At 44.9% G+C, this 13,437-nt stretch overlaps 1 protein-coding gene across 20 annotated transcripts in view; it reads left to right on the plus strand.

Moving 5' to 3' along the window:
* Window positions 1-13,437, plus strand: part of JAKMIP3 (Janus kinase and microtubule interacting protein 3) — a 90,202-nt gene that overhangs the window by 39,964 nt on the left and 36,801 nt on the right. For 14 of the 20 annotated variants that reach the window (XM_040607092.1, XM_040607087.1, XM_040607088.1 and 11 more), the window contains 3 exons: window positions 10,105-10,320; window positions 11,950-12,069; window positions 12,503-12,649. In XM_040607092.1, coding sequence (XP_040463026.1) covers window positions 10,105-10,320; window positions 11,950-12,069; window positions 12,503-12,649 — 483 coding nt within the window. The remainder of the gene's footprint in view (window positions 1-10,104; window positions 10,321-11,949; window positions 12,070-12,502; window positions 12,650-13,437) is intronic. The other 6 variants (XM_040607098.1, XM_040607095.1, XM_040607093.1 and 3 more) reach the window with 2 other exon arrangements.

The following is a 13,437-nucleotide window of genomic DNA, read 5'->3' on the forward strand; positions in this document are numbered from 1 at the left end:
GCGCTGGTGCTCCTCCTTTGGTAGCTCTACAAGCAGCAACCCGGCAGGCTCCCACCTTCAGGGGGCCACGGGGGTTCCTCACCTGTCATTGCTCATCTGATCCTCACCGGATCTTCACGTGTGCTGATCAGCCTCCAGTCACCAGACTGAACCACCTGGGTCTCAGTTGCAACAGTGTGAGTCTTGAAGGTGCTAGCTACATACTTATGGCTTTGGAGTACTCCTCCAGTGTGTTTGGAAACTTGTTGGAGAAGTTAAAATGGGTCATGTTGTTGGTAAAACAGGAGAACTCCCTGCAGGAGGGAGCTCCCTCCAGATGGGAAGTCTTTGCAGGAGAGGCTGGCAGGTCACCAACACTTTCTGGGTTTTAGGATGTTTTGTTCTCCACTGCCATCTCAGACGCTTGCCTTAGCAGTTCGTGGAGTCCTGGGAGCACGCAGCTGAATTGCAGGACTGTATCCCTTAACTGTTGCTGCCTTTCTCAAGGACATGGGAACAAATGTAACACCCGTACCCTCATGATGCATATTTTGGGTCTTATTCTCAGTATTTATTTGATGTCACTATCTTTTTGTGTTTGCCACGCTTTCTTATAGCTTTCAGTGTCTCAGTATAAACTCATTCATGCCTCTTCTAAGTCACTATCCCTTGACTATTACCTAAATCCTAAAAAAAAATTTTAAATGCACAATCAGCTTGCAGACTGGCCCACTCAGAGTATGGCAGCGCAGCCATGCTTCAGCGAACACCGGGCAGAACCTCCCTACCGCAGGGCTGGTACAGCATCTCCTGTGTCCTCACAACCCAGGGACTGACCCTCCCTGCGCTGCTCCAGCACGCAGCGGTGTTACGTACCCTTTATTTGGCCACCCGTTCTCTCAGACTTTAGGATGTTAAGTCCCCGTCCCCCCCAGATTATTTTTATGAAGAGGATATTAAAATAATTTATAACAAACTGATCTATTGATACTGTTCAAATATCCTGCGGTGTAAGTCTTTCCAAAATGTACATTACTAGATGCATTGATTTAATACATCAGAATGAAAGGATGGCTAATGTCTATCCTAAATAAACCTGCTGCATTACATGAAAAGTCCACGCTAATAGCCTCTAATGTAGAAGCTATAAAATAAATATGTTCTTAGTTATAAGGAATAGAATGATTTGATGTTATGTTTTCTAAATTGGCTTTGAAAATCAAACATTTTTTTAATTTCTGCTTGAAAGAATCAGATTGTCTAACTGTACTAATTAAATTACATGATGCCATCATTTTACCAAGCCCTGAGTGTTTCCTGAGTGGCTTTAAGTACTTTCAGCTCCATTGACTCAACCATAATTGATTTCAATGGGAGCTGTTGGCTCCTGGCACCTTGCAGGGGAGGGCCCAGATGGTTCGGGGGAAGGGCTGGTGCCACATCACATGATAAAAGCTCTCCTCTCTGTGAAAATGAGGCAATTCTCAAAACACTTAAACAATTACTGAAAACCAGTGCTTTTTGCCCCTTTTAAGATAGGGTCCATCAATAAAGTACAGTCATTGAGCCTCACTGGGTTTGCAGTGAGATGGAGAGGAACACGGGACAGCCCACTGGGAGCGGGTCAGTCTGCCCGCCCAGCGCAGCGATGGCGTGGCACCTTCAGGGACCCGCTGTGGCAGCCACCCCCCATGGCACCTGCAGGGACCCGCTGTGGCAGCCATCCCCCATGGCACCTGCAGGGACCCGCTGTGGCAGCCACCCCCCATGGCACCTGCAGGGACCCGCTGTGGCAGCCACCCCCCATGGCACCTGCAGGGACCCGCTGTGGCAGCCATCCCCCATGGCACCTGCAGGGACCCGCTGTGGCAGCCACCCCCCATGGCACCTGCAGGGACCCGCTGTGGCAGCCACCCCCCATGGCACCTGCAGGGACCCGCTGTGGCAGCCACCCCCCATGGCACCTGCAGGGACCCGCTGTGGCAGCCACCCCCCATGGCACCTGCAGGGACCCGCTGTGGCAGCCATCCCCCATGGCACCTGCAGGGACCCGCTGTGGCAGCCACCCCCCATGGCACCTTCAGGGACCCGCTGTGGCAGCCACCCCCCATGGCACCTGCAGGGACCCGCTGTGGCAGCCACCCCCCATGGCACCTGCAGGGACCCGCTGTGGCAGATATCGCACACAGAATTGTTAAAAGACTCGCATCAGGATTTGAAAAGCTCTGTGATTCACGTACGATGCGTTATTTGGTCATTTTAATCAAAGGGGGAAGTAACCTTGGAGTAAATTGTAATTTCATCCCTAGAAAAATACTGCTTTTTTTGTTCAGTCAGAATAAAGACAAGTTGTACTCATTCATGTTTAGCTTTGCAATGATGTGAAGCCCTTTAAGTGAAGTAATTTTTTAAAGGTATTTATCTCCGATAGGTATCGTTTTGCATTTCCAAGTCAAGTATATCCATGGAGACTTAGCTTAGGGAAAATACTTCAATACATAGTCAGAGGGAGATTGTTTTAAAAAGCTGAGCCAGCACTAACCCATTATTCTCCTTTCAAATTAAAAGTAGTTTGGGTTGGGGTTTTTTTTGGTTTGGTTTTTTTTTTTTTTTTGTAGGACAGACAAGAATACATTTGTTGTTGTCTCACTTTAGACTTTTGGAAAAATTTTGTCTGTCCTTTAAAGTAACAGATCATAGAATCATGGAATGGTTTGGGTTGGAAGAGACCTCAAAGATCACCCAGTTCCAACCCCTTGCCACGGACAGGGACCCCTCCCACCAGCCCAGGCTGGTGTGGTATGAAGATGCAGCATTATGCAAAAAGAAATTGTACAGCCATCAAATTTACTTTGTGCAAATTGGAGTTTATTTTGGTCTTCAGCATCATCCTCTCTTGTCAGATTTTGCCAAGGGAGATGCATGAAATATATATATATATATATATATGTGTGTGTGTGTATATATATGTGCTCAGGTTTTCAAAATAACCAGCTCTACTATGAACCTTTTCAGTTTGTTGACTTACTACAACTTTGAATGAAGTTAAATTGTTGCATCAAGCCAAACCCAGTGCCAGTGCATGAACTTTGTCCTGGCCCAGTTCCTGAGGGGAATTCCTGCCTTTCTACCCTCCTCCAGAAGCGACCTTGGTGGGGGCATAGCTGACTGCAGCCTACCACACCAGAGGCACCTGCCTGTGTGTTATACTCATCTCCAGCAGTAAAAGTAAATCCAAAATATAACTGTGGTCAACAGAAGACTTCCAAATGCAACTGCAAGCTGGGTCCCCCCCAGCTTGCGCTGCTGTGCCAGGAAATGTTTTCAGCGGACCAGCAAGCAGGGGTAATATTTGCAAGTGGTAATTTTGGCAGTTTCGCACTACGGGCCCGCAGAGGCTTGCAGATTGTAACAGCTAACAAGGTGTAATCTCTCTTTAGAAACAGTTGCCACTTCATATTTACCAAATAAAAATTCTAGCTATTTATTCTAGTTATTTTTCAGGTGCCAGGGTAACTACTCATGGATAAAGGGTAATTACTCATTGGTACTGATGGTTTTGGACCAATCCCATACAGCAGGGATTTACAGGCACTTCCTTGAGATTTCTCTGTTAGGCAGTGGTAAATTAGTGAAGATGTCTGATTTAAAGGACAGTATCAGATGAAAAGTGTAGGAAGCTGGATTTTTACATATTCATTTTATTAGTGACTGATTCAGTTTTTATCTTCTCCTTTTTATTCCCTTATGTGGTGAAAAATTACCATATTTGGTATTATATGGGTATCTCAGTAGTCCCCCTATACTGAAAGGTAGACAAATTATTCAAAGTGAATAATTCCTTCTTGCAAATGTGGATTTTTATTTTTTTTCATCATTTGTGGTTTGAACCTCATTTACAACAATATTTATTCCAACTAAGCCTGGACTACTGAAGAGTTTTGTTGTGCATGAAAAGCTATGCAAGGTTACTTCTGCATTTTGGAGGGTCCTAACCAAGAAGTCTACTCTCTTCTGTGCTGTAACTGCGTAGTAGTTGTGCTACAACACACCTGACACGGGGCTTGGGGCTCCTGTACGTCTGGAAGCACTTTGAAGCTGTTGGGGCTGGTTGTGAGGTTTCTGCTTCCAGCAGTGCAGGTCTGAGACACCGCACGCTCCATTTTATGGCATTTACCAGTGGCACTGAATAATTCTGCTGTGCTGAGCATGTCCTGAGCATGAGGAAAGTATGTGTATTTGAAGGCAGAGCAAAAGAGGAGAATGCAAAATAGGTCATGTGGGAAAAATCTTTGAATCTTTCTTTATGCACAGTTATTTCTCCCATCCAATGTACTTTACTCCTCAAGTATAGTATTGCATTCAATTCCGTTAGAATTTTTGTTACAAACTGTGCAAGTTATTATTCATTGAAAAATCTACTCTGATTAGTCTTTTTTCAATATATCTTAATATAAATCCACAAGTATCTAGCAATTTGATATGAGTAGCTTTCCATAGAACACTACCAATACTGTGTACTTCAACTCACACCTCAAACTCCAAAAGGAACCAGTTTTCAGAAACAAAAGGCTTTACTTACCTAGCAAAGGACATTTTTTCATTATTTATAGCCTGAATGGGCAGCAAATTACAATTTCACCTGCACCACTTAACCTTCCTGTGCTTAACAGCTTACCACATCTCCCTCCGCATCATTCCAGTGATTCCAGTGGCATTCTGGTGCTTTGCAGGTTGGTGGTAAGGGTCCAAACGCTGCCTGTCTGTGTCAGTCGTTTCAGCTGGTGACATTGCCAGCCAGGCAGCGGCAGTGCTCGTGTCCGGGTGCCTGTTCCCAGGTAAGCACTGGGAGCTGGTGTGGTCCCGGGGGAGCCATGTCGTCAGCACCGCCCTCCCCCCAACCCGCCATGGGCCGCTCTGCTGGAGGACCAGTTTGCCATGTCACCAGCTCCCAGGTAGTACCTGACTGTGTGTAACAGCTGCTGTAGCATGCTCTTTGGAAATGAGCATATTACATTTACTGGGTGGGCCACAAATACTTTCTGTCTGGTTAAGTATAACTGGGATTTAATCCATCTGAAATAGAATCATTCTTTGGCCAAAGTCGGAGCAGAAGCACACTGCAGAATGAAGATTTTGGTAATAAATATTGCATGTGTCCTTGTTTAACTGAGAACAGATGATGTATCGTCTCCTCTCATGTCTGACGATTTGGCAAGGTTATTGGAACAATGGTCATGCAATGCAGACAGCGATCACCTTTTGATGAGGATTAATTCTGGAAGAAGATGTGAGAGGAGAAGTTTCCTGGGAGGTACCTTTGCACAGCCCATGAACCACAGCTACTGCTGTCCTGTGGGACAGCAGTGCTAGGCTCTGCCCAACAGCTTCCAGGCACAGGTGATGGCTGGAAACCAGTTTCTTAAGGTTTTCTCAAGGATTTCTTAATGTCTTGATTGTTTCTTAAGGGTTTCTTAGTTGCTTCAGAAGAAGCAATGGGATAGCCACCACTTTTTTTCTGATGTCATCAAATGACGATTCTTAAAACCCATGCAACCTGTGAGATTCAGGAAATTCAGAGACTAGAGTGGGTATTTTCACCTCACAGCTGAGTCAAGCTGAGCACATGAGGCTACCAGAGCCCCCAGTGTGCCCACCCCTCCTCTCCTGCACCGGGCCACAGACGCGGAGTGAGCCAGTCCAGTAAGCTGCCTTGGCAGAAAATTAGCCATGGATGTGAAATAGGACAGTTTTCCCGTGGATCAATGTGATGAGCCAAGTTCTTCTATGGTATGACCTAGCACTGGCATAGGATTTGGGAAGGAGAGGCAGGCTGTGGGATCAGCTCTTCTGGTGGGGGGTTACTCTTGCCTCATGGCTATAATGCAATGAGAAATTATCTTCAGGAGGAGCTCATTGCAATGCCTCTAGCAGCAAAGTCAGCATGAAACGTTCTCAGCTTTCATTTCCTCCCTCAACGATGAAAGAGATGCATCAGTTTGCAGCCCCATGCTGCCAAGAGGCTCAGTAAAATGGGCTGGGGTGTTCCTGGGAGCCGCAGTGTGGATGTGGGATGTGAGAATGGCAGAGATGCCTGTAAGGAGCATTTTGCTCTTCTGAAAATAACATCATGTACTTTGCAATGTGCAGCTTATTATTGCAATATACATAGTAATGTATATTATAATGTTACAGTAGCGTGAGAGGTGATGACACTGCATTTGTTTCTCATCTGTACTGAAATATGGAGAATTTTCCTTGGTAAAAAAAAAAAAAAGACAAAAAAAAAAAAGACATTTCAGCTTGCTCCTGTATTGTATTGGTTGTGTTGCCATTGTTTGCAGTGGTGGGAATCACACAACTGTGTTGTGTGACAGCCTGACTTAAAGGTGCAGTAGGAATATTAGCAGGTTTACAATGCCTCAAGTTAGGCACGTTAACTAGTCGGCAGTATCACACTGCAGGTATGGTCCCACCACCTCCCAAGCTGTCTGCAAAACAAAGCAGAGCAGCTGATATAAATGTGCAGTATCAGGGCACTGACCAGAGTTATCCTTGTAGAGTATTTGGCAAAAACTGGTGAACTTCATCTAGCTGGCTGTTGCTGAGTGACATTGTCACCAGGACAAAGAGGCAATTGCATTTATTTCTGGAGAGGGGAGGTGAAGGCGCGCGCCGCAGCGTGCAGGACCCGCACCCTCTTCTGCCAGCCTGCGTGTGCGCCCCGTCTCTCGGGGGGTGTAATGCCGGAGGGCGACCCCATCTCCTGTCATCTGCCATCAGCCTGGCTGGGGGGCCTGGCAGCTCAGCCCCCCCTGCTCCTGAGGCTCGGGGCAGGTCTCCTTGCCTGTCCTAATTGCTGGCTAACACCGTGCCCGTGGGGAAATGTTGGTCATGGAACAGCCCCAGCTGGACGGGGGCTTCTCCTTTGCATTTAAAGCTGCTGCATGCAAACAACTGGCTTTTATCCAGCTTCAAAGGCAGATTTCTGGGGTGTGTAGCCATGCTCCTGATGGCCTCTGTGAATTTGCAAAGCGGCAAAGGCCCCAGGAACATTGCAAGTAGAAATTTCCCAACCAGGGAACCTACATGTTGGGTTTACAACCATGATGGAAATACTACATTTAGAAAAAAACGTGACGTAAAAGCAGCTGCATGTCAGACCGTGTTAGGTCTGGGTAGCACAAGGAGGGATTAACAAATTTAACTTTGCATGGGATTATGTTTGCATAATTAGCATCAGCTGTGCTCATGGGCTGGTTATTAATTAGCACTCCCACATCAACATTCATCCCACGTCGAGGCAGCCCGCTAGAACGAAAGCAGGAATACCCACCGCACAGCACAGGGCATCCTCTCAGGTGGTTGGATGCTGTGCTCCTACATGCTAACGCCCTTTCCCAAGCGCTGCTGGTGTCTTAAGCCATCAGACACAGGGGTGTGAGGAGGAGTCCCACTGGTCCTGCACCCACCGGTCCCGCACCCATCGCAGAATGAGGCTGGGGTGCGCAACAGCCTGGCGGGGTGCGCGCCTGGGGACCAGCACCTCTTCCAGTGAGTTGCAAGTTGTTTCTTGTCTTTACATTTTCTTAATGTTACTAACACTAGGAAGAAATGTGCTAAATAATATTTTTCAGTGACATGATTCCTTCGATTTGTACTATTTCTACAACATTTCTGTTTAACGATAGGCTGCAAACGTCAAATTGTATGTATATTTCATGAATGTGAATTTAATCATATGAAGGAAAATGTGAATGCTGGTATTTCCTTTGTTGTTTGTGAAGGTTATGTTTAGAGTTTTTTTCTGGAAAACAAACCATTTGTGAAATAGCATGAAATGTTTTGTGTTTTTCTCCAGTTTCTTTGTTCCTCCTAATTTAAAGTGCTACCTATGGTGGGGCTAGGTTAACAGTTGGACTCGAAGATCTTAAATGTCATTTCTAACCTAAACAATTCTATGATTCTATGTTGTAACATGTCTTTGTTTTCATATAAATAGGGATCAACTACCCAATATTCTGCTTATCTTAAACAAATAATCAATTGATGGTGTGTTACCTTTTCATCTATACCTCCATTTAGATTTCTGCCTGATGAGGTATTTAGCAGTGAGACCTCAGGAGGCATTTCTTTGTTTCATTCAAAGTTACTAGACTGTTTTCTTAATGGAAACTGCGGAAAGCACCTTTAAAAAAATGGTACCCAGAGGGCATTTGATTTGTTCCATTTTACTAAAAGACCCTAAATTGTGCTTAACCTTGAAACGCAGTTTCCACACAGGTATTTATGAGGTTTGTGCTGTCTTTTGGCAAAGGCTCGCTGTTTCCTGAGGGCAGTGTGGGATCTCCGTGGGCTTGTGGCTAGGTTCTTCGTTCCTATGGCTACCGCAGGGGATGGCCACCTGGGCAGCGCAGCCCCTCGGGAGCGCCTGGGCTCTCGCCTGGGGCTGGGGCTGCGGTGCTTCCCCCGTGGGGTGTGGGGCTGGGGGGGTCGTGGGACAGTGCTCTGGGGGTCTGGATGCAGCCTCCGTGCTGTGCAATGGAGGGTCATTGTGCCCCAGCCAACTGTGTCCTCTCCTGTGGAATTTAAGCTGTAATCAACCCATCCACCCAAACACCTAATGGAAGTAATTTCCCACCACCATTACTGGGGGTGTGTAAACTGCCATCACTATCCCTTCCTTTTTCCCTCGGTGGGCCGTGTTGGCAGTTATCGGAAAGAAAGTACTTAGAGTGATCTGTTAATTCAAAATGTAATTTTTTCCCAGGTTTACAGGCAAAGCTAGCAAAGATAAAGGTATCAAACTCAGTTCTCACAAGGCAAGATGTTCTTGTGTCAAGCAGGCCACCTTTTAAAACTGATCTTTTAAATTAAATTTGTAAAGTCTCAAAAACTTATGCTAAAAATCTTATGCATTTATGATGTCCAAAACTAGATCGACAGACATTTTAGGGGATGTATATGATTTCATTCTTTCCATAGAATCATTATCTGTAAGCACATTTGGCAGCCCTGTGGCATGTGAGTGTAATTAATACTTTATATTCACGTATAATGTAGACGTATGCAATCCAGCTGGGAAGAGCCTGAGATTCTGCTGTGGTGTCGTACATCACTGCAGGCACAGAAGCAGGTTTTGGGCTGTGCTCTGTAATTTTTCATTATTAGGTAGGGCACAGGCCACCCGTACCTGAACTCTAGACTCTGAGGGGTAAGCCACGGCACGTGCCCCCAGCCCACACTGCGAGCCACCCCTCCGCCCCACACCTTGGGGCAAATCGCTCCGTGCTGGGAACCTGGCTCAGCTTCGCGGAGAGGGAGCGTTTCATCCCACATTAGCATTCAGAAAAAATCCAAGTACACTGTCCCTCGGGAAATATTCCGTGAGCACCTGCAAACTGACGGTGCCCAAGCCAGCGGCGATGGGCATGACGCTCTGAACTCAGCGAGAACAGTGCAGGCAAAGAGGAAAGAAGAGATTCAGAGGTGGCTGGACATTTGTCATTTGAGCACTTAATGATTTTGCGTAATGTTTATTATGCATGAGCAAAACCTCTTATGGAAAGGAGATAATGAAACAAATTGCTCACATGGGAGACACTTGGAAAAAGAATTTTGAAAATTCACACTCCTGTGTTTTGAAAATTAAGAGGGTATTCAGGTTTTAATATTTTTCTTTTAAAATTATGAATCCAGATTTTCAAAAGGTGATGTCCCGGCTAAATGCTGCAAAAATCATTACAGTATTTTGAGTGAACGGATCCAAATTGTAATAGGACTGTTAGGCTTTGATCATTTTTTTTTAAGCTATTCTGATATGGTACTAAGAATACGGATATTTCCCAGTCATTTTAATGAAAAAATTCCTGCTGAACAGAGATTGTATTCTGGGTGGCCCGCAGAAGAAGAGCAATGTTCCTAAGTTGGTTGAGTAATTAAATTTATATGTTCACTGTCAAATATTCGTTGCTGTTCTAATTCCAAGAGAGTGTTGTTGTATTTTCCATGTTGAGGGGTCTTGGCTCTGTGCAACTGTTCTCTGGCCACGCTTGGGGTCATAAGATGCTCTGTTGTCGTCAAGCCACTGCCTGCCTGTGTGATTGTGTTCTGTTCTCCTTGTAGATGGAGGAGATTAAGTTTAAAGACAGAGCAGTCTACGTGCTGGAGAGAGAGTTAGGGGTTCAAGCCGGGCATGCTCAGAGACTGCAGCTCCAAAAGGAGGCTTTAGATGAACAACTTTCCCAGATCAAAGAGTCTGATCGGCATCTGAGCAGCCCCAAGCGGGAACTTCCTTATGCAAGTGGTGCAGGAGACGCTTCAGATCATTCGGGAAGCCCCGTAAGCACTTTCACGTGGTTTCACCTAAACGAACGAGCAGACAGAGTGACAAAATGGCACAAAGTGACAGAATCTTGATGAGTGCACCCTCGAGCAACAGCTTTCCCATAGCCGTGCAGGGGAAAGCCTGAGGCACCAATTTCTTCCTCTCGTTTGTTAGCCAAACCTTTACGATTTAAAATGAAGCCTTGTTATGGGAGAGCTTTTGCTTTTTTGTCGTTTTGTTTTCTGGTTTGTTTGGTTTGGTTTTGTTAGCAGGGTGAAATTTTTGTGTTCTTTTTCTCTTCCTTTTCCTCACTGTACCATACTTCTGCCACCTGCCTTAATTTTGACAGTTTGACACAATTTTGCCAACAAATGATGCAAATGCGTTTCTAACCAAGTAATGTATGTGTGCTAGCTTTTGGAACTGCTAACAATTGATTTTGTGAGCAGATAGACAATGCCAGCTTACAAAGAGAAACAGGGGAAAGTAATTGGTGCATGAAAGCATGGGAAAATCCTGCACTTCTCCTGGAACACCACTGCTAACTCAGGTTTCTGTGCTGCTAAGTGCTCTCGCTTTCAGTGAACCAGACAGTGAATGAAATACCCGCTAACCTATTCTCTCCTATTTCTTTTCTACAATGCAATATCCAGAACAGTAAATTTTAGTCACCCTTTCACAATGGCTTTCTTAATATAATTATGGCACCTTTCTGCTTTTGCCTTAATTTGCTAATATTAAAATATCCTCAGCTAACTGACCTCATATATCTGACGTACGCAAATTTTCTTCATTGCTGATTCTCATCAAGATTTCTTTTGCAACAGCCTTAATTTTCTCAGTAGAAGTGTAAATACTTACACATGAGCAAACCAAACTATTTTATTCTTTGTCCCAAGCCTCTCCTGCACCTGTTGAATGAGGAACCCTAGACCTCCCAAAAGTGCCACCAGCACTATGGACACTAATTTGCTTGTTTCAATTCGTACTCAACTTCTGCCAGACACCAGAACAAGTCCTAGAGAAGGGGGAAACGTCTGTCACATTTGTAAATAGATGTAACTTCTCTCTGATTCTGAACAAGTACATGTCTACTTATATTTCTACTCATTTATAATTTGATTTAAGCATTTTCACTCAGATAAAGTACTACCCCTTTGGCCTCACTAGTGACCCTTTAGAACCCAACAAGGGCCAAAGCTTTATGGAAGAAGAGCTTATGCAATGGTATAATTGCATGAATTTTCCCCATCTGTACTGCAATATTTTTAATAATCATTTTCTTACAATGAAGTCCTCAGAGTGGGTGATGTGTCTGAAGCACTCAGTTCAACAGCGGCATACTTTGGAAGCATTGCCTTAATTTTTGATATTTTCTTTTCTATTTCCAAGTTTACCATTCATGACTTTGTATTTGCATACACATACTTCTGCATTTGCATACTTTGTTACATTTTCACTCCTAACTTTCTGTTGGTCTCATCCTGCAGCTTTCAGTGGTCAGTTAGGTTGCATAGGTTACACTCTGCTGTATAATGTTTGGAAATGTTTGGATTTGGGATAAGGAAAAGTTTGAACTTTAGAAAATATTGATATTGCGTGTACACTTATGAACAGTTATTTGCAGTTGATCTTTGTTTTAGGAACAGCAGTTGGATGAAAAGGATGCCCGGCGTTTCCAACTTAAAATCGCTGAACTGAGTGCCATCATTAGGAAGCTGGAGGACCGGAACGCTCTGTTGTCAGAGGAGAGGAACGAGCTGGTGAGTGCAGCCATGGCTGCTGGTGAACGTGCTGCCATGGTCGTGCCTTGCCCCCAGGATATCAAGATGTTTTCTCCTGGACTGTTTGGAAATCATTCAGGAGTAGCTGTTTCCTCCTTACACTCTGTGTTTGGTGGTAGGCATACCACACTCGTCTTTGCTCATATAACAATGACATTTTAAGATGGCATTATCTGGAATTATTGATTTTTTTAAAATAAATACATTCCCCACATGGTACATTTGTCGCACAGATTGAATATCTCATGAAGGAGGAACAGTCTGCTTCCCAATGGAAAATACCAAGAGTTTTTGATCAATTCTGCTTTGCATTAGGAGAAAATACTGCTCATGTGAGAGTTAAAGAAAATTATTAATATATCTGATGAAAAATGACAGCTCCCGAGGTGTTAATTCTCTCTTTATCTTTCAGTTGAAACGTCTTAGAGAGGCTGAAAGTCAGTACAAGCCCATTTTGGACAAAAATAAACGCCTTAGTAGAAAGAATGAAGAATTGTCACATGCCTTACGTCGAATGGAAAATAAATTAAAATTTGTAACACAAGAAAATATAGCAATGGTAAGTCTCTGTGTGCTCCGGGAAGAACTTGTAATGTAGTACTCACAGGGCTGATGAAGTCAGGCATCATCCTAAACTTGCAAGTTCGATAGGAAACTTTCCCCTTCCCAGTGCTTGCTGTGGTGTTCTGTGGTGTGCTGCTGAGCAGTTTGTGGCTTGAACATGCTTTGTTTTGCACAAAATGTTTTAATTTAGCTTTAAAAACCAATAGTTCTGAAGAAAAGAAATTGCATGAACTTTGCACATTTTGACCAGGTGATGGCTCAGTCACCAGCTGCTCAGCTTCCACGTGGGCAGCCCTCTTCACCTTTGACTTTTGTACCAGAATCCCCTCATAATCCATAGGAAATCTGGACTCGTGACTCTTCCTTTTTTCCCAGGTGAATGTTGTTAGTGAGTGATAGTGGTTAGCAAGTAGATGTTGACGTCACATGAATGTGGGAGGGCTGAGGCCATCCCCATGGCTGCTGCAGGTCAAAATGGATGAGGGTAACCCAACCCAGAGCGAGCTGTCACAATCCCTCCTCCTGCAGGAGAAAGCCACACGGCCCCTGGCAGGACTGAGGAGCCCATGCAGCTGAGCCGCTGCTAGCCCCATCTTGGTCAGGCGAACAGGCGGGTGCAATGGCCCTGCATGCCCACTGCCCTCTCCAGTGACCACGAGCTTCACGCAGCAGTCCGAGGAGCAGGACTAACTGGCGTGTTTGCAGCAGAGATGTAACGCTCAGCAAAAGGGAAGCAGGGTAGCTGCCAGAACAGCCATTAGGTTAGATGCATCACTAGCTGTG

Source organism: Falco naumanni, chromosome 9 (assembly GCF_017639655.2).
Source record: "Falco naumanni isolate bFalNau1 chromosome 9, bFalNau1.pat, whole genome shotgun sequence".
Classification (NCBI taxonomy): domain Eukaryota; kingdom Metazoa; phylum Chordata; class Aves; order Falconiformes; family Falconidae; genus Falco; species Falco naumanni.